This window comes from Lichenostomus cassidix, chromosome Z (genome assembly GCF_008360975.1).
Source record: "Lichenostomus cassidix isolate B80296 chromosome Z, HeHo_3.0, whole genome shotgun sequence".
In the NCBI taxonomy this organism is placed as follows: Eukaryota; Metazoa; Chordata; class Aves; order Passeriformes; family Meliphagidae; genus Lichenostomus; species Lichenostomus cassidix.
In genome coordinates this window covers 48,193,244-48,219,283 of record NC_139511.1, presented here as the reverse complement: position 1 = coordinate 48,219,283, position 26,040 = coordinate 48,193,244, and the positions used below count along the sequence as shown (strand labels likewise).

Sequence of the window (26,040 nt, the reverse complement as noted above, 5' to 3'; positions counted from 1 at the left end):
AGTAGGGTCTCCCTGAACTTCCTTTTCTCCAGGCTAACCAACACAGCACAACCTGCACTTGCTCAGGAGTAAACTGCGCTGTGGATTACTCACCCTTCACTCACTGGGCGCTCCCCAGGTTATGGAGTCTGGGGTATGAGTCAGAGAGAGGAAGATGTCTTGTTGATTTGAGGTGCAGACCTTTCTGCAAATAACTTTAAAAGTGAAAGGTGAGTTCACAAAAGGCATACTCTTGTGCCTGCCAGTTTAATTCAGTCAAGCAAGGCAAATAATGTATATTAAATAAAATACATTTTTATTTGTTATTAACTACAGTTACTGGAGATTAATGAATACACAAACACTATTTTTTAACACAAAACTCCTTTTTTGTCAGTTTTGAAACATTACAGTATATTTCCCAATTCTTCTTTTCAGAATCTGTGATTTTAACATATTTTGATCTCCAGCTGATAATTTTCTTACTTCCCTTTGTTATTTTCTTGTAAATTGAGAATTTTTATCATGTGTATTGTTCTGCTTTTCTACTTGTTTTTATGTCTTGTCTCTCTTGTCAAAATAGATACACAGGACATTGTGTAAGTATCATTTAAAAGAGCAAAATATAGGCTCTTTCAGAAACGTTTAAAGAAGCAAACTTTCAACATTTCTAGGAGTAACAAAAAAACTTAATCTTAAAATGAGATTTTTTAAACATTCCCCAATGTTTCAAAATGTTCCATTCAAGTATTTTTCCTCAAAAACCTTCCCAAGCAGATGTTTGAGAACCATGTGGTGCTTGCACAAAGAACCCAATTATGGAAGCAAGCTTGGTGAGGGATCACAGAAGGCGGAGTTAGGATGCTTTGCACCTCTGTGGTGCCCCAACAGAGTTTGCCTCTCAGGCTGGAAACCAAATGGCCTAATGCTGTGTATGGAACTGCCTGGGTAAACTTTTTGGAATACTGACAGCTGAGCCATCAGGAGGGCTTTGAAACAAAATCATAAAATTGCACTTGTCTGAACCACCTGCTTTGGAATAATCTCCCAGAGTAGGCTTGTACTCTCCAAAACTCAAGGCCACTTGGAAAAATGGTACTGACCTTCTTCTTTAAAGAAAACCAGCAGAAAAATGATTCACCCAAAAAGGGCAGTGCTCAGCAGGGTTCAATTTGATTTGTCCCTGACTTACTTTCACAGGCTGTCTTAACAGTAATTTCACTTACTGGTAAAAAATCAAAACAAGCCTCATTTTACCTTCTCTTTGAGCTTGCCTAGCATCAGCTAGAGTCTGTGAAATATTTCTTGCAATGCTGAAGTTTCCTTTTGTACCAAGCTCCTGTTCCTGATTTTTCACCTTCTCCCTGAGAAGTTAACCAGACTGAGTCTCTCATCATTAGGCCCTTCTAACCACCTCTCTGTTGTTTTTGTGGCTCTTTTCCGCAATCTTGCATTGGGTTTAAGTGGCAAAGTCTAGCAAAGCGGGGCAGGACAGAACAGCAGGGGTGTCTTCTGAGAGAAGACGCCAGAAGAGACATACTGCTCCGTCCCTCCAGGGATGTAGCTCTGCTCAGCAGCTGCAGCATATGTGGCTGGCTCCCGCTTTTCTCCTGTGACTGCCCTGCACGCCAGCAGGTGAACAAGGCTGTAGCAGCCAGATTAATGAGGCTGGTACTGGCTTTACCAAAGCCATGGAGATTGGCATGTGGGGCTGAGAACAGGAGCATCCTTCCCTGTCTACAGCTTCAAACTGCCTGTCCTCGGCTGCACACCCTAGGAGCAAAACCTGTCCTTTGTCAGTGTGGGCCCAGAAAAGCAATAGAAGCCACAGACAGCAAGGACTTGGGAGTCTGTCAGAGGGTGTTACTGTGGCTGGCATGTGTGGATGGAAGGCATGTGTGGATGCTGCATCCCTATTTCAGTGTGTTCTGAGCAGGAAGATTGACACTGTTTGGGCATGCTTGGTTTATTTGGCTTGCAATTTGTTGCTTACCCACCACAGCTGTAACAGGATTGGTTCCTCAGCACCCAAACACATGCATGCCACTCTCTGCTGGATGTTTTTTGGGAAAGACCTGGTGGCAAACTGATGCAGAGAGCAAGGTGTCAGTGACCTTCCCAAAGAGGCTGTGATGCCACAAGGGTTGTGTTCCTGTGAGCTTTTAGCAGGCAGTGCTGGAAGCCAGATGCTGCTGCCTGCCACAAGGCCTGCACACCCTCACCCTGCCAGCAGAGCATTCAGCAGGGCTGGTCAGAAATGTCCAGTCCCAGCTTCCATCTCCCTTCCTGCTTGGAACTTTCACAGGTGGTAAGGCACTGGCAAAGGCTGCCTAAAGCTGGTCTATCCCTGGAAGTGTTCAGGGCCAGGTTGGATAAGGTTTGCAACATCCTGCTCTAGTGGAAGGTATTCCTGCCTGTGGCAAGGGAGTTGGAACTAGATAATTTTTAAAGTCCTTCCAACCCAAAGCAGTCTGTGATTCTGTGACTCCACATTGCCCCTCCCTTCAAGGCCACTGTGCCCAAAACACCAAACAAGCTACTCTGTGACATCAGCCCTGGGGCCTATGATACTGCAGGCACTATGTTAGCAGGTGCACTGAATGACCCCTCACTCCTTGCAGCTGACATGTGCCACTGGCAGTGATGAATTTGCTGTGCCTCCTTGTCCTGCTGGCCATGTGCAGGGCCATGCTCAGCACATGGCACACCTGTGGGTAAGTGGCCTCAGGCTCTTGGAGGAGGTTTGGACAACACTTAGGTGGTTTTCACTGTCCCCTGTGGCCACACCACAGTTTAATGAGCCCCATGAGGGAGATTCAGTACCTTGACAGCATACAGGCTGCAGCACAACTTGTCTGTGGGGCTCAAGTAGAAACAAGAGGTGGACAGACACAAGCCCCATGGGATTCCCTGGTCCTGCTTTCCATGCAAACAATGCTATGTGTGGAGGGAAGCTGGCTGACCTTCAACTTGAGCAGCAGCAAGCCATCAAGCAGGACAGCAATGACTTTCTGCTTACAGAGGGACCTGCGGTCTGTGGCCCATGTCTGCTTCCTATGGCCCTGTGGCTTATGACTACAGCCCCATGGATCCTGACTACGATGGCCCCATGGATCCTGCCATCATGGATGGCACAGGTGTCCAGCCAGGGGCCTGGCCTGGGATTGTCAGCATCCAGGATCCCAGAGAATCAGGCACAGGGCATATCTGTGGTGGGTCCCTCATCAGCACAGAGTGGGTCCTCACAGCCGCCCACTGCTTCATCAATGCCAGGTAAGGAGGAGCAGAAACTGGGTATATCTCCACAACACCAGAAGGTACCCTGTTGGCAGCACCATGTGCTACTCCCAATTGTGTTTGCCTGCAGTACAACCATTGCCTGGGCACTGCAGACCCCAACTGAGAGACTGCTCAGGAGAACACTGCGCTCTTGCCACCACCTCGTAGTAGCCCGCAGGCTGACATGCTCAGAGCCTAAGGCATGCTAGGGCAGTCACGGCCACTGCTTTCCTCTTTGACTTACAAAGCAGAAGGCAGGGAACTACTGGGCTGCTGCACCTCTCTGATGCCTCTCACCTCTTTCTCCATGTGCATCAGGAACATCAACATGTGGCGCATAGTGACTGGGGCCACCCAGTTGACACACCTGGGCCCTGAGGCGCAAGTGCGCCAGATTAAGCAGCTACGGGTTCATGAACACTATACTCCTGGTGAGGAGAGGAACGACATTGCCTTGCTGAAATTGGACCAGCCGGTCCTGTGCAGCCACCATGTACAGCTGGGCTGTGTGCCTGATGCCACACTGAATGTGTCCGAGCTGAAAACTTGTTACATTGCTGGCTGGGGTTCCACTACTGTAAGAGGTGAGTTCCCAAAAAGGACACATGCCCTGACGGCAAGCTTGGCACACAAGGGAAGTGGTCTGGGCTTCCCAACAGCACATGCCAAAGCTAGAGTCAGGCTGCAGGACATGTGCCTCTGGGGAGATAGTCCTGAACCACTCCCCCAAAGCCAGACAGAAGGGGGAAAGCATGGCAACATGGTATTCCCCTAGGAAACCCTAGAAAAGCCCTGGGGAAGGACTTCACCCCTCAAAAGGGGAGGGAAACAGGCAAGGAGCTTTGTATGCTTACTTGTTTCTGTGCTCACAGCTAAAAGACCAAGCGACGTCCTGCAGGAGGCCAAGGTCCACCTCATTGATGTCCAGCTCTGTAACAGCAGCCTCTGGTACACAGGGGCCATCCACACCCACAACCTGTGTGCTGGTTACCCAGAGGGTGGCATCAACCCCTGCCAGGTAAAAGTGTGGGATGGGCCATTCCGCCCCCAGCAGCCACAGGCAGCCCTAGCAGCACCACCCCAACACAGCCCAGTACCTGCTTTGCCTGGCCAGTCACCCTCCCAGCCCCAGATCCCCACCGCTGTAAGGGCTTCCGTCGCCTTCCCCATCTGCAGGCCCTTGACCAGTGCCCCCACTGTCCCAAAGGCCTGGCACTACACCCAGAAAGCACATCTAGTGCTATTGGCAGTCCAGAGGCCCAGATGTCAACCCTGAACATCCATCCTCTGCACATCCAGGATCACTGTGCAGCGATCAGAGACAGCCCTACCTTAAGCCCCTGATCTGCTCCCAGCCAAAGTTCTGGAGGATCCAGTGCCTGAGCAGAAACTTTCTCTGCCAGGAATACTACTCTGTCAGGGGCTGTCAGAGAGAAGGAGATAGTTCTAGTGCTGACAGCAGCCACCCAATAGTACTTTGGTCCTCTCTTTCTCCACTGCAGGGTGACAGTGGTGGTCCTCTGGTGTGCAAAGCTAATGATGCTGCCTACTTCTGGCTCATTGGTGTGACCAGCTGGGCAGAAGACTGTGCAAGAGCAAACCAGCCTGGAGTCTACACCTCCACTCAGTACTTCTATGATTGGATCCTGGTTCAGATAGACCTGCACCCTTCAGATAAAAGGGCATCAAGACATGGTATGACCGCCCCACCCCCCCCTCAGAAGCCAAGACCAATACCAACACCATTGGACAGGTTTAGCTCCTGCCCATTTTCACTCCAGAAGCTGGTGGAACTTTTTACTCAAGTGCAGGAGCTTCTTCAGGTCCTAAGGAGAAAACTGACTAGAGAAGCAGGATGAACAGGATCCAGTGCAGGCTCCAGTGGACCATGACCGTTTCCTTCTGGGGCAATGCCTGCTCATCCAAAGGCAGCCTCAGTGCCTAAGACCTGCTCGATCCTGCTTGTTCTTCTGTGTGCACACACAAATCCTGAAGTTGACTTAGTTGTGGAAATAAAGTTGCCTGATTTCACAGCTAACTGTTTTCAGTCCCATTCAGTCTCCTGTGCAAGGCAAGGACTTCCACACCTAGTACTTGCAAAATGAGGCTGAGAGCAGACATCAAGCACAATAGAAAAGAATCATTCCAAAGGACTGAAACTGTGCTTGGTCAGAGAGGGGGGTAAGGGTGCAGTAGAAGAGAACACAGGTCACAGAGCAGTGGAGTGCTTACAGACCTTGGAAACAGCAGTTGGAAGTGCAGAGTGTCTTAGGCTGCCTACTGCTGGGATCAGTCTGTGTGTTTGTGTGTGTGCAGTGCACTGGGGAAAAACTGTACTCGTTTGTGACTCAGGAGACATGGGTCTTAGAAAGACCCATGCACAAAGCACCAAGCTTTGCTTTGCACCAAGTACTGGGTAAGGAACTTGACATCCAGCCACAGACAGTACATGGATAAATTTCAATTAATTTCTATACTGTTATTTAAGGAATTTCTGAACATGCTGCACTTATGAATGTAGGGAGTGAAGATGTGTTCATGTTTCACTAGAAGACATCCAATCTAGATAACCTGGAAAGGCAGAAAAGGACTGGACTGTGTTCATTTTCATAAAGTGATTTTGGATACTTGGGCTCTAGTAAAGGCATTACTCTGTCTATGTCAACCTGGTTTGCTGTTCACAGTAACTGTGGAAGTCTCTGTGTCTGTGTTGGTGTATCTGGCTCTTTGGAATGTACACTTGCACAGACACACAATTCTGTACTTTAGGAAGCAGAGCAATACCTAACAAATAGTTCAGAATTATCAGATACCACTGACATTACTCACTGCTGATACTACTTCCAAACATAAACTATCATACTGGTCATGTAAAGTTTATCTATCTCAAGCCTCATTGTATACAAGCCAAGTTGAGAATTCCTTGTTACTATTACAAAATGCAGAATGACTAACAAATTGCCATTATTTTGGTAATGGTATTGTATCTAGTGGTTCTTAAGTAAAGTATTAACTGTGAGTTACTCTTCTTCTGAGTAATAGAAGAACTGTAGGGCTGAATTGCGCTGAATTTTTGTTACTATTTGTTATCTATGCACTGAGAAACAAAATTCCTTTCAGAAAATTATGATTAAGACGGTTTCAAGAGCTTGCATTTTGTAGCAGCTCTCCCCTTCCTTCTGGTCTCATAAATACATGCAGTGTGAACTCTGAAAAAAAGATTACGACAATCAGTTAGTTTTCCTAAAGCAGGCTGATATTGTTGCTACAACATTTTATTGCAGTATAAGAATGGAAAATTTCAAGCAGGAAAAATATATATCTAATAATCTATTCAAAGAAGCCATAAGCCACCATTTTCCAGCAGTATCACCGAGATGCCTCTATAATGCAAAATCCATAACAGTAAGAGTGATGCCAGACTGCACTTTTCTTTAGGAACTGCATATGTGCTATAAACACTCCTGCACATCTTTTTGAGGATATCTCATTACTGCAGGAGATAATGGCCAACACTTCATCCCTTTTCCTTTTTGGAAATGATACTAAACAGTAAGTTGCAGACTAAAACTTGTGTTGTAGCGCAAGTCAGGATCCAGGCTTTTTCTCTCCTCTGAAGGAGTCATATTGACAGGGTGAAAAATTGATCATAATAAACAAGACAAAACCAAGATGCCTTCCCATACTGAGGAAACCCTTCCCACCCTCCCCAGCTCCAGGGCTGGGGTGAAGTTCCTCCTGTCCCCTAGTGTCAGCCATACTGGGAGGCAGAACAGTTCCCCCCAAAACTTCAGAAATTCTGGAGGTGGCTGTAAAAATCCCACCTGCTGAGCTTGCCCACACAGGTGCAGCTCTTGAGTTGGAACTTCCACAGCTCCTCCTTGAAGTCCATGTGGTCTCTGAGACCACAGTCCTGGGGTCTGCAGCTTCTAGACACCCATGGCCCTGTCAGCATCTGCAGCACAGCCCTCAGCCCCACCCATCTGGGGCACCCATGATGTCTTCTTCTGTCTTTTGATTAAAAGATAACAGCTCTCAATATGTGTATTTGCCTTTCTGTCTGTTTATTCAGAGCCTTTGTGACCTCTGTTCCAGAATAGTGTTACTGTGCAACTAACAGCTTCAGCAGTCAATGGAGTAAATTTACAGTCATTCATATTACAGGACTTAAGTTTTAGTTGCTTTAAAAATATTAATATTTTTATTCTGGAAGGTTCTTTGTTGTCTGTTCTCAGGCCGTGTACATAGACTGGGGATTCCCAATGCTCTCTGTTCTTACTGTCAGAAATGTCTGTAAACCTCACAGGTAAGATGTCCTTTCCCACTCAAATTCTGTTCCACCACAGTATGGCAATGGCCTACCGCCCTCCCATCTCTATCAAGTTCTGGCAATGGTGACCATGAGCAATCTTCCTGACTGTGATTTCTTCAGGCTAAACAGTGAGGCAGATTTTTCTTCCAGTGTTTTTCTTGAAAGCAAGCTTTCAATGCACAAATTTCAACTTACCTTCAAACTCTCATAAGCTGACTTTGCAATTTGTAATGGCATTATTTTAGTGTAGGGGTTGGACATAATCAAATATTTACAGTAAAACAGACGGAATGTCCAATGGAGCTTATGTTATAGCTTGCCTCATATGTCACTCCTAAACTTTACTTGCTGTGCTTTTTTATCCCCTTACAGAGCCATTAAGGTGTGGTTAAAAATGGCTTCCTGTTCCCACTCTGTTAGTTGTAAGTGAATATTTATCCATTATTTTTCTGATCATAATGCTGATAAATAAATGAAATAACAGATTTATAAATAAGGACAATAGTTAACTAAATTACAGTAAGGTACCTGAGGTGCAATTACAGAAAATTCACATAACTGAAGCAAAAGCACCTACGGAAATAAGATCTAAGCAGTCCAACAGCTGATACTAATGAATAAAGAAAAAGCCATTATTTCAACAGAATTATTTGAAATATTGATCAAGATGCTAAACACGCCTGATTTAAAACTAATGAACATTTAGAATTCCAAACTGGAATTCCAAATGTGTTCTTTCGAAACAAAACTGCTGCTGTGACTTTCATATTTCAGAAAAAAAACCAGTGCAGTTACGCTTTGTTTTCAAGTGGCACAATGAAATCTTGAGGAAAGTCTATACTCCTTTTGACAGTAGTAATACCATAAAAGTTACATTCCCTCCACCAGCTGGATTCCAAGGCACTTTTATTAATGTCATATACACATGGCAATGAAAACACTAAGCAGTCCAACAATTTAAAGAGTTGTATTTAATAAATGATTTATAAATGGTTTGCAGGATGAAAGTGAAAATTAACCTTTTTGAGCCTTGTAGCATTTTGGCCACTGACCTCAAGCAGAGCCAAAAAGTCACTGAGACCATTCAAACACCATTCTCTGCTGTAAGTCTGCCCATGACAAATGGACCTGTAGCAGACTGTTCAATAAGTAGGGTATACACCAACTTCTTCTCTGGTATCTAAGGATGTTCCCTCATGTTGCTTCCATCCCTGCTGGCACTTTTGTCTAAACTAAGAAGCCTTGCGTGTTACAGACGTCCAGGTGTGAGTTTTGCGTCTGCTCCTTCACAGTGTGATGTGCAGGTATGTCCTGGCCCCTTCCTTTCCAGGCCTGACAAGCTCCTCCTGACCTCACTTGTCTTTCTGTCTTGTTGATCATCCAACTTACATCTCTCTTTTCCAGGGGGAACACATGACCACACATCAGCTCGACCACTGGAAATGTCCTGCACAGAAATTACCGAAGTGTCAAGTCCTTTATCTACATGCATTAGCTACCTACATTTTCATTCCTGCTCCCAGGAGGTAGAAAATCTGAAACAGAGTATAATGTACACTAGGTAGTTTGGGGGTTATAAATGTCTTAATTCAAATACAGAATACAGATTAAATGACGTTTCCAGGGCAACAGTGTGACTGCTCCATCAAAAAAAAAATTACCTGCATGTTTTATGTTTTCAGATATTTGGATTCTCTAAACTTGGAAAGCTTGGCAACAGTTTTCTGGCCATACCAATTGTTTTTTAAAATCCCTCACTGGTCTTCTCCTTTTTTAACTAGATTTTCAGCTTTTTATGAAGAAATCAATGGAACTGCACCAGTTAATGGCAGCAAACAACAATCCCTTTCTTTTAAAATACAGAATAATGTCCCACAGTTTTTCTTTTTCCCCTCTGAATTTTGGCAGAAGTCTCTTGAGATGGTACAGTTTACTTTTACAGGCCTTCAGTGTGCTGGAATAATGCCTTTAGGGATGGAGAAAACATTCTATTCATTCCCCTATCCATCCATACCTATCTATCCATCCATCCATCCATCCATCCCTTGGGTCATTTATGCATTAGCCTACTTTTAGATGTCCAGTTAGGAGTCTGAGAGTACACTATTACTCAGAAATGGCTGGCCTTTAAGAAGCTGAAAGAAAAGGAATTTAAATCAGCCAACAAAACTTGCATTTGGCACTGAATGAGCCACTGTGCTTATGCTTCTCAGCCTATTCACAGACCAATGGCAAACGTGATTTATGTGCCACACAGATGTCATTCCTGTGACTTAGCAGCACTACAGACATGTAACAATATGCACTGTGAGAGGTACTACATGGGGTCTCATTAGGCGGAATAAGAGGCAGGGACATTCCAGCATCCCTAAGCAGGAACTCTGTTCACTCTGCTGTGTTACAGGGACGTGTGTGAATGAGAGACAGGAATGTCACAGCAATGACAGTGACATCAGCTTCAGGAGGAGAGGCATACCATGTTTGGCAGACAGTGAGGCACAGCAGAACTTTTGCTGGATGGCAGCAGTCCTGAACATACTGTAGGGCCACCACTGTCTCTCAATGTTTTTCCAATTCAGGTAAGCATTTCTTCTTGTATGTCCCTGATTTGCCTCAATTTTCAGAATATGCTTTCTTTCCCAGGCTTCTGATGTTTCTGGAGTTTGGCCATGGTTTTTTCCCCATTTTTACCACTGGCTGTGCTCCCTCTGCTGTGGCTGTTGTCATATCCTGATGTTTCTGCACTCTGAGCAGCCAGCTAAGCTGTTTGCTGTGGCTGTCAGTGGTCACCTGCACAGTGGGTTTCCAAGGTTCATTGATGACATTATACTTAACATCTTCTGGTACACTGGTGGTATTTCTTTTTAAACACACTTCAACTGTACTTTCCAGTTGCTGTTCCCACTTGCAGCACTAAGTAAGATGATGTGTATTTGGTAGGATGACAGTTTGCAGCATTTGTGATTTTGCATTTTCCTTTAGACATCTCTTTCCTCTATGCTTTGTAAAAAACTGAGAAACCCTCCTATTCCTTGCCTTCCTCTCTACCTTAGAAAATAAGTTTGCATTAAGTACAAGTAAGGTATGAGTGACTCCCCCAAAAGAGGAACGTCTCTTTAAGAAGGTAATTAAAAAGCCTCACCATGTCAGATACACGTTAACTGTGGTTCATGGTCATTTCATTCTTCTTCCTCATGCAGGGGCTTGCCATGGCCACTCCAAGTAAAAGGAAGAAACACAATGTTGACCAGACCTTTTTCATTTATGTCCACTATAAGGACATTGGGGGAAAAAACCCCAAAACAAGTCAGTGACTTACAACTGATGAACTGTGTGTTGCAACAATTAAACTTCTAAATCTTTATTTAAAGGAACTCATATGTGTAGGTTTTGGCTGATTAAGGCGAACTGAGCCCAGAAAGCAGTGTTATGATCATCTAATATGAACCCCAGCATCCTAAAAGCCATAGAACCTTCTCTGACAGTATCTGCCCTGAACACATTAAGTTTACATAAACTGCTCCAGCAATTTTTTATTATGAAGATTTTAAACATATCGAAATATGCACGTTGCACCTTTTATCTAAGGAAAATTTGGCATGTATATTATATTTAGGTCCCTGCTGGCTATCTACAGGCACACTGAAACACACATGAACCACGTAATTTGCTGCAGATAATATAAACAAGACCTGTGAGTTCTATAGTTACAGACATATAGATATTCTGTAAAATATATTGATATTTGTGCATTTATATACAGACAGTACAGACGTAGCAATCCGTAATTACACTCCCCACGCCTACTGACAGCAGATCTACCTTACTGAAGAACTACCCTTTTCTTACACCATGTGAACTGAGCAGCCACCAGCAAGGGCAGGCGACCCTCCTCTCCCAGGGCAGTGCCAATTTTCTAAGACCATGCCACCCCAGGCCGACCGCCGCCCCTCATGACCCACTTCGTCTCACCGGTCCTTTCGGCCTCGCCGGGGGACGTGGGCAGCTGCAGCAATGTGCTGGAAATCGTCGGCCAGGCGGCTGGTAACCTCCAGGCCAGCGTCCAGCTTCTCCTTGTTGGCCTTGGTCAGTCTCTTGATCTTTATCAGGAGGTCGGGGCGGTCGTAGCGAAAGTGGGGGTTCCAGAAGTGATGCAGGGGCCCATCAGAATAGATGGTATCGCCCCCCGCTGTGGTCAGCCCGGGCCTGGATCCCGTCGCGCTGCTGCCGGGACTCACCGTCAGCTTGTGGAACCCGTAGAGGTTGAGCTGGCGGACGATGCTGCCGAAGTTCTTGGTTTTGAAGAGCTCATCCTCGCCAGGCCCCGCGACCAGCAGCTCCTGCTCGAACAGCCCCTCGTCGATGAATAGCCCTTCGCCGCGGGCGTCCCAGCGCACCGACTGGACGCACGGGTTGTTTACCAGCAGCCACAGCTTCACGGGGAAGATGCAGGGTCGGGGGATGGCGGGGCGGCAGCGGGGCCAGACGGCGATGGAGGAAGGGCGGAACCCAGCGGGCAGCGGCGGCTTCGCCATCGCGCCGGGCGGCAACTGTCGCGACACGCGGCGGCGCGCGCCCAACGCCCCGGCACCGGAAACGGCCGCCGCGCGAGGGCGGTGCCGCTCCCGCCGGGCCCCGGCACGCGCCCGACTCACGAGGCGCGGCTCGTGACCGCGGCAGCGCGGGACGCGGTGCCCTCAGCGCCCTCCGGTCCCTCAGCGCCCTCCGGTCCCTCAGCGCCCGCACCGCGCCACACTGCCCTCAGCGCCCTCCGGTCCCTCAGCGCCCGCACCGCGCCACGCTGCCCTCAGCGCCCTCCGGTCTCTCAGCGCCCTCCGGTCCCTCAGCGCCCTCCGGTCCCTCAGCGCCCTCCGGTCCCTCAGCGCCCTCCGGTCCCTCAGCGCCCTCCGGTCCCTCAGCGCCCGCACCGCGCCACGCTGCCCTCAGCGCCCTCCGGTCCCCCAGCGCTCTCCGGGCCCTCAGCGCCCCAGCCCAGGCTCCACTGCCCTCCGCGGCACTGAAAGCTCGCCAAGAATTAAACTCTCTTAACACCGCAATTTTACTATTAGAAAGCAGGCGTTACTTTATTTCACTGCTAGGTGCATGGGGGATTGTGAAAAACGAAGTTTCACTCTCTTCTTAGGATTTTAAAAGTTTAATAAAGGACAATAGGGGGACAAAGACAATAAAGCAAAAAAAGTAACGGCGCTGGGTGCTTGGCCCTCAGCCAAAAGCACACCGTGATTACAGGGTTCAGTCTTTTCACAGTTAACGACTGCATCATCCAAATGCATATTCATATTCAATTCAATAATTATGCATATTCAAACACTTCTTCAAACTAGTTTGCATGTTCCAGGAACCTTGCAGCATGGCCCCTCCTCTGGCCTGCCTCTTTGGAGCATACCTGGTCCTTCTGGAGAATTGTCTATCTCCCCTCCATTCCATGGTTTCAGCAAGTGACGGTCACTGATAGAAATGTCAGAGGCAGGGATCCTTGTCACACCCGCCTTTTGGATGTTAGCTAACTAAGCAAGTGGTTTTAATTATTGTAGCTTAACTACAGGTATTCTGAAACAACTATATTAGCTATTTCAACACTATACCTAAGTCAGATGCAAAGAAAATTAAAGGCATTTAGTTACTACTATATAACAAAGCTACTTCTATAAGAATCAACACCATACACATAGCATTCATCTCGACATTTGCAAAAAGCCAACACTATAATATATATTTATCACAGGGATCACTCCTCCTAACACATGCCAGCAAAGTGCCAAAGCTGTCGTTTTTTTCTACAAACTATACCGACTCATCAAAATTCCCAGAATTCGTGTCTCTCTTCTTAGAACTTATTTACCTATACAAAGCCGTACACCTTATTGTTGGGCATGTGTAAACAATTTGGGGAGTGATCTCAAGAGGCTATCTGGTGGTCATTTCCAGGATGGCCCTCACCTCACTTTATCCGTCCAGGTTCACAGGTTCACCTGAGGACATGACATGCGAGTTGGCTCATGGCCTGCTGGCTTGGTTGAGCAACTTCTCTCCTTGGTAAGAAAGCCTTTTTATGGTTTATCAAACTTCAAACAATGGGTCTCAGTTTCTCTTGTTACAACTGAGATACTGCAAACAATATGCTTTTTTAGTATTTATGTCATCTGTTTCCCCTGCTCCCCTCAGTGCACCTAGGCCACACCCCAGTGCCCTCAGTCCTCTGCCCCTGCCAGCCTCTGCCACACCTCTCAGCTATCCCAGACCCCTCAGCCCCACCATCCCCTCAACTGCCCCCAGCCCCCTCATCCTTCTGTCCCTTCAGTGGCTCCCCAGTTCCTTCAGCCCTGATTCAGCCCTGTCCCGAGGAGGACAGTGCCCCAGTGCCACCAGCAGCTCCCATTGTTCTCACAAGTGACCTGGCTGAGGGGGTATGCAGGGTGGACAGGGGGCCCTGGTGGTAAGGGAGCTGATGGGACGTAGAAAACAACTCCGGTGCCAGGATGACAGACCGGCTGTGCTCACTGGAGAGGCGCTGGGCACCACCTGGATTGATGGCAGCGCAGACCATCAATCACTCCTTAAGCCCAAAGGTCACCTATGCCAGGTGCATCAGAGCATTGCCTCTGTCTTGGGAACCCATAATGAGCAGTGCAAGTCAGTGACAGCAGATCTTCAGTAGCAGCAGAAAAAAAAGTGAGGAACGTTTTGTGGCAGAACAAAGGGAATAGGAGTGATATAGTCACATTAAGATGGATTAGGGGACTTCCACAAAAGCCTCAAAGACACTTATGCTCTGGATTCAGGATGTGAATTGGAAGTGATAAAATATAAATCTGAAGCTGGTTGCAATATCTTAGACACAGTTATCTTACTAAAACGCAATAGAATTGCTGGAATATGATGTGGATGCCTAATTGCCCCTGTTACCATGTCATATCTACTTGCTAGGTGCTGCATATTTATTAGTCAAAAATTACTCTGGACCCACAGTTATGAAATGCTAAAGAAAGGCTCATAGACCCACATTTTAATGTAATTGCTGTGGGTTGGTAATCAGAATCTTTTTTTATGACTTGATTGTTCAGGAGGTCCTTACATGGTTTTCTTTTGTAGTTGGGTTTTGGGGTTTTTTTGCATGCATGCATGCATGCTGACTAATTTGGGGATCGACAGTAAATTCCTTCTATAATATGAGGTATGAAATGGCTTTTAGTCAGCAGTATGTCGGCGAGAGACAGCTCAGCCATTATTAGTCAAAAGAGGAACAGTCTTGTAATATGTGGGCAATCTCTGACTGAAATTCAATGGAACCAGATGACCCAGCCAAGAAAGTACTGAAGAGTAAACCGTTTTATTCTTTGGTGCATTATTTATGGATTTTGGGATCTCTGTCATTGCAAATAGGTTGCCTTTCCAGCAAAAGAGGCCTATGTGCAAAATAGCATGTGTGGTGGAGACAGCACTCCCACTGTCACCTGCAAATACTGTGGTTGTCTGCTCCATTTAACCTTAGCAATGGATACTTTTGTTGACAGTGAGATTAAAGCTTACAGAAAAATACCTACCTACCAGTCTGCCTGGGCTAGCGCTTGCCCTGAAAAAACTAATTGTTCCCTGGATTCACAGCAGGAAAATCAGACAAACCTGAAAAAACCACTGCTGACTGCTGACTTTGGTCAAGGTTGCAGCCAGAGAGGGTTCAGGCTGGATAAACTCTCAGACCGATGTTGGGCCATGTATGTATGTATGATGATTTTGCCTGTACATCTGGAGCAAGAGGTACAGTGGCTCTGCAGCTGGCAGGACTGAAGTGGAGCAGCAGACAAGACCAGCTCTGGCAATGAAATTTTACTCTTAGTTTACGAAGTGGGTGGCCCAGCACTGGGCCAGCACAGAGGTACAGCTTTGCTGTCCTCCCTCTAAGCCACATCACACAGCTGCCTACAGTTTACAGCCCAGTCAGTGATCTCTGTAAAGTTAATCAGAGAAAGGGGTTCAATTTGCTTTATAATAAATAGGTCCAACAAACTGTCAGAGGTCACAGAACACTCTTTCGTCATGCTGCAGTTCTCACATATAAAGGGCTTTTAATCTTTAACAAAATACTTAAATAAAAGAACCAAGGAAGCTCAGTCTGCTCAGGCACATGCTCACATCTTCAAAGGCACTGAAACATCCAATGCAATAGTCTGGAAGCAATGTCTGAGACTTTTTCTAAGGGCTAATCAAAAATCCCTGATTTGCAAACTGTCTCAAACAAATTGCTCCTTACTCAGGCAAAAGCTTGAAAATTGATTGCACATTCCTGTGGTATAACTACATTCAGATTTACCTGTGGTGGTCATTTATCACCTCAAATAAAGTTGAAGAATCAGAACAGATGTCTGGAATGCAAAAGTCAGATAAACTTTACTTATTCTGTATTTCACAGCCTTTCAACAGTTCTTCTGTAAGACAGAGGTGGTGGCATTTTCTTATTTATTAAGGCAGTTGAGTACAGGAAGAGATGGAAATATTCAGATATTGTTATGAGACTGCACAAGACTAATATTTTCTTGCTGCTGCACCAGTCTACATTTCGGGAGTCTGCAAACTTCAGAAAATCTCCTACTTCCACCAAGAGCTTCCACTTTGAAAGTCTTTGTGGGTAGCCATATTTACTCTAGATGAGATAAAACCTCATGAAGATATGAAATCAACAAAGTTTAAGAGGCCATATTCATACCTACAGGAATCTAGAAGATCTACTTTAGGCTTTGATCTATCTAACTTGTGTCATTGATTGCAAGATGTGGTTACTCACAAACCTTGCAATAAGGTAGTCCTTGGCGCAGCTAGCCCAAGCCATGCTCAGAGCACATACAAGAGCTGCCTGCTGCAGCAGCCCTTGTGGAGCTGCCCACCCTAGGATTGCCAGTAAGTGTGTGGGCACCAGACGAGTCCTGGGAGTGGGAGAACATTTAACTGATGGTGACTTTGTGGATCACTCCCAGGATGCTCCAAACCCAAAGTCATGAATATGCACCTTTGTGGCACTTGGTTGGCTACCGGCCTCTCCTCCTCCCTGGTTCCCTATTTGGTCTGTTTCTAGAATGTTTGTCTTTGTTCTGAGGTGGAGTTAACTGTAATTGGTTTAGTCGAATGTCTCTCCCTCCCCTGAGTGAAGTTCATTCGTTGCTACTGTTGTCAATCTTCCCTGCTGATAATCCTATTGGCCTGCGAGCCAAAACTCCTCCCCTCTCAGCGTCCCTTATAACCCTTTACATAACCCTCCTCGAGGCTCTTTGGCAGATGCTTCCAGCCATCTTCCACCCCCTCATCACTCTCCTTACCCTATAATAAACCAACTGGAGTCTTCACTCAAAAGAGTCTGCGTCTCCTGTTTTACCGCGCCCGTGCCTTCTACTGCTACATTCCACCCGAGAAGCTTCGCACTTCCTGCGGACTTCCCTGTGAGCTCCCTGCGGGGCAAGCCAGAACTAGGCTTCCACAAACCTGGGCTACAGCTGAACCTGCCACCGCTCACCACTGCAGCTGCATGCCCATCCTGCTGCTCTGCCTGTGCTGCTCCCACATCTCTTCTGACCCCTGCTCAGCCTTAGCAGATCCAGAGTTCACAAGACCACTGCCTTCTGGAGAGAAACCGACAGGTTCATCTGCACTGGAAATGTTGGTATAAATTTTATTATTACAATAGGGAAAGCAAGAGTGGAGTCCTTTATCTCTTCTATACCTTTGTCATTCTCTCTTTGTTCCACATCCAGTCAGTGCCTGTGCTAAGGACATCAAAGCACAGTAACAAAGCCAATGTGCTGCCTGGGGTATCGTGCAGTGTGATGCTCCCTCAACACCTCTCCTGGCCTTGCCAACCTCTGCCAGGCAATGCAAGCTCTGGACACCTAATGACAAGTGGCAGGGATTGCCAAAAGCAAAGACACCCCCAAAGCTTTCAGTGTTCTCGAATTAAGTACTTGAGCTGAATACAGAGCAGGTATTTGTCAGTCTAGATTGCTGTTTGCTGTGAGAAATTAAATTGTCCTGTGATGTCCGCACTGACCTTTTCTGCATCCTTTAAAGACTTTGTTGTTTCAAGCAATTAAACACCAGCTCTTTCATACTGTTCTTACCATGCTTCTTCTCAGTCCTTCTAAATGCGTGAGCTACTATTTTTTTCAGCACGGACATGGTCCTGGTGCCATCTCCTTGATTCTTCACAAATTCCCTCTCAAATTGCACTTCAGTGGATGCTCCATTCTTCATCAATACTGCTCTTCTTCAAAACCTGCAGATGTCCACAGTTTTCCACAGGCAGTTAAAAAATCTCCAAATAACTACATTCAAATTTCATACGAAAGTGGTATCATCTGGCCCACTTTGAGTGCAAAGCAAAGCAAGCAAAATGCAAGGTCAAAAGGCAAATGCCACACTGTCTGTGATAAGGGGTAGTTATTTATCTGAAATGCAGTTTTGGAAGAGCTAGAAATAGCCCAAAAGACTCAAGCATCTGATGCTTGAATAGAAAAGAAACAAGCAGAATTCCATCTAGCTGGTCTGGTAAGCAGCATCTATTTTCAAATGCCTTTTTTTTCCAGACCATGATAAGAGGTCACAAATTAATGAGAGGATTCCTGGTACTTTTTCCATTGGGAGCATCTGATTCATTGTACAGCTAGCAATGCTTCATTGAGCACCAGAAAATACATTTTTGAAGGCAGGGGGTGAGGAGTATCTACTGTCAAAGATATAATTTCAAGTATCACCTGTTCCAACTACATGCACTAGAAATACTTCCTTGTGGTGCTGCAAGAGAGCCTTTATCTTTCACTGATGATTCTAGTATGATTTAAGGCAGGAGTTTTCGTTTTCTTCTATTTTGAGTGACCTGTTTGACATGCAGTAGTATACTTACTCATCTTGCTTGTTTTTTGATAAAATTAGAAACATAGCCCTTTCAGTGAATTTTTAATTGAGAGACCCTCGAAGTACAATGTAACCTGAAACTGCTCCAACACAACAACTAGAAGCTATGCACCTCAGCCACTTTATTGTATCCAATCACAACTTCTGCAAAACCTCATACTGCTGTTTATAAACTGATTTTACACTGCTCCTGCCTACTCAACTTGACATTTAATGAGTCAGTATACTTAATTCTTTATACAAGAAAATCTTGGAGGAGAAGAGCCTTGTGTAGGGTTACCAGATTTGCAGACAGAGAAGGTCACGCTCCTTTTCTAATTACAGATATATTTACTTTTACTTTATTTTAGCTGATCCTATGTCCACGCTCTTCTGAGAATATCATTACATTTCAACTATAGTTTTATGTAAGACTTAAAGAGACTGAATTACCATAAAACTAGCAAAAAAAAAGTTGTGATGATATATGATTTCTGATCCTTTGGGTTTCAACTAGAACAGCAACACTGAAATTATCAGATCATCATAACCTTAAAACAGATGGTTTGCTTTCCAGATATCTATATTAAACAGTTGCAATTTGCTTTTGGCATAAAAGAATCTAGTCCTATAAACACATGCAAGCATAATAGCATCCTTGCTACTTCCAGGTACACTGCCAACTGAAGCCAATGGCAGTACCTCACAGCAGAAAAATCATTATACATTTTTGTAGGATGAGGATTTGTGCCCTACTCATTCAAAATGATAAAGCACAGAGAGGCAACTCTCAAGGAAGATGTGAAGGACCTTAAAGAAATATAAGAGGATGTGAAGGATCTTAAACAAATACAAGTAATAATGTAAATATGTGGTAAAATACAACAGACTTTCCCTGGGGAACCATGACTGAACACAATGTTATCTACTTCCACTAGCTACAGCAAAGGCTGGATGTGTTTTTTTCTTTGCAAGCTTAAATCCTGTCATATCCTTGATATTTGTACGGAACAAAAAAATCACAGTAATAAATCAACAGAAGAAAGCAAAATCATTACAAGATTCCAAGGATTCTACAGTAGGTTTTTAAAAGCATTCAAGAAAGCTTCTTTTGTCAGACAAAGTGGAAAAAAACTTCAGCCAAACTGTACCTAATGGTCTTTCAGAGCAACTAAACAACAGTGTAATTTAATTAGAGCTGCTGTGCCAAACTTTGAACCTTTCAATAACTTCACTGGCATCGGTTTAAGTTCACTGACATCTGTTTACATACCAATTTACAAAGGATAGGGAATCCAAGAGGCCTCTCAGCCATGGGGAAGCCACCCACTACTATATTTGCATCTTAGGACACTCTGCTATCTGCTCTCAAGCTTCCTTAGACCCAAGTAGGTTGCAGACCCAGATTTTCTCCTGGCCTTCTGGGAACACTCCCTGGACAACATTTTTCTACTTTCTTCTGAGAAGTTCTTACTACTTTTACCATAATTTTTGCAATTCTGTTATGATCATTCGATAAACCAGCTATAAATTACATTTTTAATATCATACCCCAAAGCAATGCACTGTATCAGACAGCAGGATCTCTTCTGTTCCGCACCCATAAAAACATGTTGACTCAAGAGCAGTCCTGTCAGCAGCAGTGGCCTACCTTCCAAGAGTCACCTTTCAGATTACATTTTCATTTCCAAATCTACAGTGATGAACTGTCTCAGACAATAATTTGGACCAAGCAATCATCTTTCTTATTGACAATGCCTCTGCTCCACAAGAGGCCTCAAGAGGCACAAGAGTCTGCAGCTCTCTTTCAGTTTACAGCTCTCCTTGGGTTCACAGCTCTCCTTGGGTTGAAACCACACTCTCTGATGGATGCTCCTCCCAAACTGCTGCAGTGCCCTCTGCACCTCACTTAGAAGTATTCTCACCTCCTGCCTGTGGCACCTGTACTTGAGGAAGTCCAGCGCTTCTTCCATCTCTACATAAATGCATACTGCATTCTGGAGATTCTTGCTTTCTCCCATCCCACAGCTGAAACAGGTCCATTGTCTGATAAAGCACAATGATACCTTCTTCCTTGTTTAAACATCCTGTATTTATTTGTCAGTTTCTGCAGGAATCAGTTGTTCCACTTATGGAGAAATTCTATTGCTTCAAGGTTCCTTTCTGGATTACAGAGTGGTTATACTTAAATCCCTTGACTTTAGACACTGTATTTCCCCAGCACACATCCACATGAAGGGTAAATGTTTAAGGCCTGAGCCGGTGGTATTCTTACTGACAACTCTAAGGAGCACAATGTCCAGCAGCCAATGATCCACAGTAGAACCCACTCAACTTGTTTGACTTTAAAATCACGCTGGGCGCCGGTAATATACTATATACTGGACACTACGCTATGCAATGCAGTCTACATTCTTAGTTAGCTCTACACTTAATTACTATTATTAAATTACAGACAATAACAGAAAATATTCTGATAAATACAGTAGTGATACATGAAGTATAAAAACTACAGATAAATTGAGTGCTGTAACAACATCTAGTCCTGATGGATCTGAACTTGGATTAATTGTTGACCATTATTAATTTGATAAAATACCAGAGTATTTTATTACTTGACAGTACACATAAAAAGTGCATGCTTCATTCTCTATAAAAATATTTCCCAAAACATATCTTATTGGTAAACAAAGTAGATGGTTTTGAAAGCTAGAATTTTTTTGTTTTGTTGTTTTTGTTACTTAAATGACAGAATCATTTAGGTTGGAAAAGAGCTCTAAGATCACTGAGTACAACTATTAACTTTTTTTCCATACTTACTCAATACATAGTTTGGGGACATATATTTAAAGTTTGAAAATAAGTTTCATCACTTCAATGTGAAACACGGAGGGGGAAAAAAATCAAGACTTCAAATTATGTAAATTTCTTTTATTGCTTAAATAACAAATATCTTACCAACAACAACAAAAGGCACTACAGTATAATCAATTTGTTTAAGATTTGTAAGAGGCATTTTTCTTTTCAAAGCAAAATTGTCTATCTTAGGTGAGAAAACACAAATATTAGTAAGATCATTCTAATAAGCAGATACTAATGCTAGAAAAACACACTGCATTAGCAGTACTAATAACAGGCTGTACCATCTACCTGTTTGCAGACCTCTTATCTAACACACAAAGTATTCAAGCATTGGCTGAAGTACCAGATACCATTAAAAAGTTTTGTATTAGAAATAGGGCATGATAGAGCATAGCTTGCACATCTTCATATGAAAGGAAAAGAAGAAAGACAACAGCCTGCACCTCAAAACAGATTTGCAGTATTCCCTTCTTTTAGCAACAATGACACAATGATGCACCTTCATCCAAAACTTTAAAAGGTAGTTTTATTAAACTACAGCCCTGTGCTGTTGGACGCAAAAACCCAAATATACCCACACCATAGCATCAATGTTTTCAGTTGTGTCCTATTTGAGCCTCTCCATTAATATGAAAGAAAATCCCCAAACCAACAAACTGATAACTTTGAATTTCCCTCTGCTTCCATCAGGTCTTTCTTTCACATGCAAGAATGTGTGTGTATAAAAGGAAAGACCAAGAGAACAGTAACTTCAGATCAGTCTTCTAAGTAACACAGTGCAAGACAGAAGGCCCTATCAGCTGTGATGAGTGGTCAGCTTATGTCACTCATGGCTTCTTAAATGACATGGTAGATGACTGAAAACACAAGCTCATATGCCAGTACTAATACAAAGACCAATACAGATTTAGTTATATTGCTGACCAAAAACCAAGCACACCTGTAGAAGATCTATTCCATCAATTGTTTCAGAAGTTACTGAGATCCATTTTGAAAAACCAAAGCCACAACAAGCACTGCACGTCTAGAACAGCTCAAGATTGGTCTCATATTCATCCACCTCACTGAGAGCATTTCTAATTACTTTCTATACATATACCAATTTCAGGTGATTTTTTTTCCCCACAGTCTTGCCACCATCTAGATTCAAGCGGTTTTATTTTAAAATGTCAGTTTTGTTAGTTTGTCTGTAAAGACACAAATTTGAAAGAAAAATTGCTTTCGAGAAAGTCAGTAAAGGTGTGCATGCAGACATCACTCGTGCACCTTAAGCCAGTCTATCTACAAATAGAAGAGCCAGAGAGAATTACTTCAGGGCTAAGCCAGAGGGAATTACTTCAGGGCTAAGCACTACCCTTCTGGACCAATTCAGACTTTCCCAGCACCATCCCAAGGCACTGCTGCGCTGTGCTGCCCTTTCACGACAGTGGTCCAACCAGCAGCAGCCGCAGAAAAACAAACGTAGGGTACGTTCATCCAACTCCAGACTGGCTTCCATTACCCCCTTCCCTTTCCAGCTGGTTATTTTGTCGCTTCCATTTGTCTCCATAGCAAGAAAAGACCCTGCCCTTCAGGTAAGGGGGAAAGATCTCTTCTGACCATCCCTGCTGAAGTTACAAACTTGGGAACAGGAAGGAGAAACGATCCTGACATGCCAGTCTGTACCTTTCCCCGACGGAGCAGCTTCCGACAGCCGAGAAGAGCTGCCCGCCTGGCGGGCTCGCTGGTAGCCGGGACAGCTGTGCTGGGGCAGCTCCCTGCGGGGTCGCGCTGCCACCGGCTGCCTGCCTGAACCCTCCTCCGGAGCGCCAGCTGCATCCTCGCCACCAGCAACAACGGCCCCCGAGAAAACTCCTCGCACAGCCACGTGCTCCACGGGCTGAACTGACCCCGGCGTGGCCAGGGCTGCCACCGCACACCGGGACAGACGCGGCCCCGTCGCCCCCCGGCCCCGCTCACGGCCGCCGCCGGCACTTGGGGAAGGCGAGGGAAAGGCGACCGGGGCTGCGTGCGGTGCTGCCCGGTGAGCCACATCCCCTCTTCCCCTCCGAGCCGTCAGCAAGAAGTGCCCGGTGCCCTTAGGGACCAGCTGCTTCCCGGCGGAGCGGGATGCCGAGTGGGACACGGAGCCCGCCCTGCGCGGCGATGCGCGGGAGAAAAAGTCGAGGAGGTTCGGTACCTACCTGTCACAGTCACGTCCGCGCCCTCCTCTCTCCCAGCTGCAGACGTTCTCGCCGGGGCTGGCGAACTGCAGTCACGCCAGCAGCTCCTCCCTAGAAAGGAGCATCCTCACGCTTCAACGCTGCCGGCTGCGGAGACGGCGCGGCCGCGATCCCACGCCTCCTGCCCGTCCGGGCATCCTCCCTCCCCTCTGTCCTGTCCTTGCGCCCAGGGGAAGCAGCGGGGCACGCGAGGCCAGGAGGCGGTGACGCCGTGAGACTCTTACTCCCTCCGTCCCTCTCTCCCTGCTGAGCGACAGTGGGGCTTGAGGGCAGCTCGGTGTTGAGACCGGAACCCGAGGTTCGCGGCGGCGATGTGCGGAGAAGGTTCGCGAACTGCTTGGGAGCTCCTCTTCCCCCTCCGCGGCGTCCTCGCCTCTGCTCAGTTTTCGAGGAGCGCAAGGGTGTAACTGTGATGTGCAGCAGTGGGTGTCGCTGTTTTGCTATAAAAGTTTTTTCCTGGATTGGTTTTTGTTGGCGTTAGGTAGTGCCAACCCCACCTCATCCTGGTAAAAGAGAAAAAAAATAGCCAACCAACCAAACCCTTCCAATTTCGCATAATATGTGTGTCAAAAATACACTAGGAAGGCTAAATAATCAATATTTGAGAAGTGTCCTTGAGTTTGAAAGTACCATGCGAAGTTTAAGTTGGCCTCAGCTCATTGTATTTCCAGACTTCTTTGTAGTATGTATGTCAGTAATCTCTGGACCCAAATGGTTACTTGGGTTATCCTGTCGGGAAAGGAAGTAACTGTACCCACACTGACTGCATTCAAAGGGCTGTGTAGTTGTACAAAATAACGATCTCCAGCTACACAGAGAATTGTTTGTCAGAGAATTGTTCCTCTGAGACACTTTAGCCACAAAATGTACCGAAGTGGCACACATGTTGCTGAACCTCTGTTTCCACTAATGACTGAGAGAGTTCATCTATAACAATAACCTCTTGATTCTTCTGGGAGGGAATTTGATGTTACTTGTCCTGTATGAAGGAGGAATGAGACAGTCTGTATGTGGCATCAAGTGCATAGCTTACTGCACACAGTAAGTGTTTTGATGCTCAGCAGGATTACTTACACCCGAAGCCAATTACACAGCCTCTTAATTAACATCTAGGCCAAATAACACAGATTTCTGAGCTGTCAAGTTCATTATTGCAGCGAAAGGTTGAATAAATACAAACATAAGGCAAGACTGCATTTCTTTAGCACGGAAGAAGGTGTCTATAGGTAGCTGAAATACTGTGCAAATGACAGGTAAGAGTTGTAGAAGTCTAGTGGATAGGCAGAAAAGTGACATGTGGATAGATTTTACCTCTCCTGGATGCAAGAACTTGATGACCCACCAGTAATAAAATAGAGCAACAGGCAAGATGTTGCTGTTGTTCACAATGCTCTGAAAGAAATGGTGGCAAGGGTAGTTTGGAGGGGCAAGTTTTTTTCACACATACAAGGAGACAGAAGAGTATCTTTTTTATGCCAGGATCTTTACTGGATGACTACCTCACCTCAGTAAAAATGTGACACTGACCACCTCATCCTCAGCAACTTCTCATGACCATAAGTGATAAACAGTGTCCCACAGAAGAGGCCAACTTCAGGCAATGGCTCTTGCTGCTTTTGCTGCCTCTGCTTCAACTTACAGCCTTGGTTTCACCTTCAGGCACCACCACTAAGCCACTGAACAGCTATATGCCTGTGGCTCCAGTACAGTACTTTTTAGCCATTTTTAACAGTGAGTGTAATGTAGCAAGCTTCCTTCCTGAACCAAATATATATATATGTTTTTGAAGAAGGAAGCGGGGAACGGGAACATGCAGAAAAGAGGTCTGAGATAATTTCTGCATTGCTGCCATTTGGTAAATGTATTTTCTGAAGGCATAAATTAGTTTTAATTATCAATCAGAGGGTAATAGTTTTATATTATATAATAGATAATTAGTTTTAATTATCAAAATAAGAGGATAATATGTCTGAAAAAACCTCCACCTGTATTCCTAAAGGTCTGAGCAACAACAGCTAGTGTGAACTTGGACTACAGAACACAGGAAATTTTCATCCTTCCTTTTAGCCTTTAATGCACATCTTGAATTATTAGGCGAATCAGCAAAGAAAAAACCCAAGAGCTGATCAATTTAAGTTATGTTTTGCCTTTGTAATTTCTGATCATTTCCTATCCAGATTTCCATCAATGTGTTTAAACTATTGCCTTTGTAATTTCTGATCATTTCCTATCCAGATTTCCATCAGTGTGTTTAAACTATGGTGTTATTCAGGAATCTGAGGAAATAACTTCAAGGGTTATTGCTCAAACAAGTCACTAACATATCCCTCATGGGTGAATCCCATCAAAATTGGATGGTAAACACTATCCAAGATGTTGCTCACTTGAAACTGCTACCTTGTTGTGAATGCTTTATTGTGTGCACACCATTTTTATTTCAAAACTGATCTGTGGAAGTAACAGGAAAACAATTTTTAATTCAATTTT

General features: G+C 45.0%; 2 protein-coding genes across 5 annotated transcripts; one reads left to right on the top strand and one right to left on the bottom strand.

The window, feature by feature from the left end:
* The first annotated feature begins 2,155 nt into the window (after positions 1-2,155).
* LOC146424837 (acrosin-like) lies at positions 2,156-5,282 on the top strand. 2 transcript variants are annotated; one of them, XM_085042684.1, is made up of 5 exons: positions 2,156-2,287; positions 3,001-3,252; positions 3,577-3,842; positions 4,131-4,276; positions 4,761-5,282. In XM_085042684.1, the coding sequence occupies exons 2-5, from the start codon at positions 3,023-3,025 to the stop codon at positions 5,115-5,117; spliced, it is 999 nt and encodes a 332-aa protein (XP_084898810.1). In that variant the 5' UTR covers positions 2,156-2,287; positions 3,001-3,022; the 3' UTR covers positions 5,118-5,282. The 2 variants fall into 2 exon arrangements, with proteins under 2 accessions (XP_084898810.1, XP_084898809.1); XM_085042683.1 differs by lacking the exon at positions 2,156-2,287 and adding an exon at positions 2,551-2,693.
* Positions 5,283-8,584: 3,302 nt separating this feature from the next.
* LOC146424836 (heat shock factor protein 5-like) lies at positions 8,585-12,170 on the bottom strand. Of its 3 annotated transcripts, none has more exons than XR_014846820.1 (3): positions 11,543-12,170; positions 10,713-10,841; positions 8,894-9,017 (listed from the first exon to the last, which is right to left on the bottom strand). XR_014846820.1 is itself a non-coding variant. In XM_085042592.1 (2 exons), exons 1-2 carry the CDS (start codon positions 12,103-12,105, stop codon positions 8,798-8,800), a joined length of 783 nt encoding a protein of 260 aa, XP_084898718.1. In that variant the 5' UTR covers positions 12,106-12,161; the 3' UTR covers positions 8,585-8,797. The 3 variants fall into 3 exon arrangements, 1 of the variants encoding a protein (XP_084898718.1); XR_014846821.1 differs by lacking the exon at positions 8,894-9,017 and adding an exon at positions 9,973-10,618; XM_085042592.1 differs by lacking the exon at positions 10,713-10,841 and having other exon boundaries at positions 8,585-9,017; positions 11,543-12,161.
* Between the last annotated feature and the right edge of the window lie 13,870 nt (positions 12,171-26,040).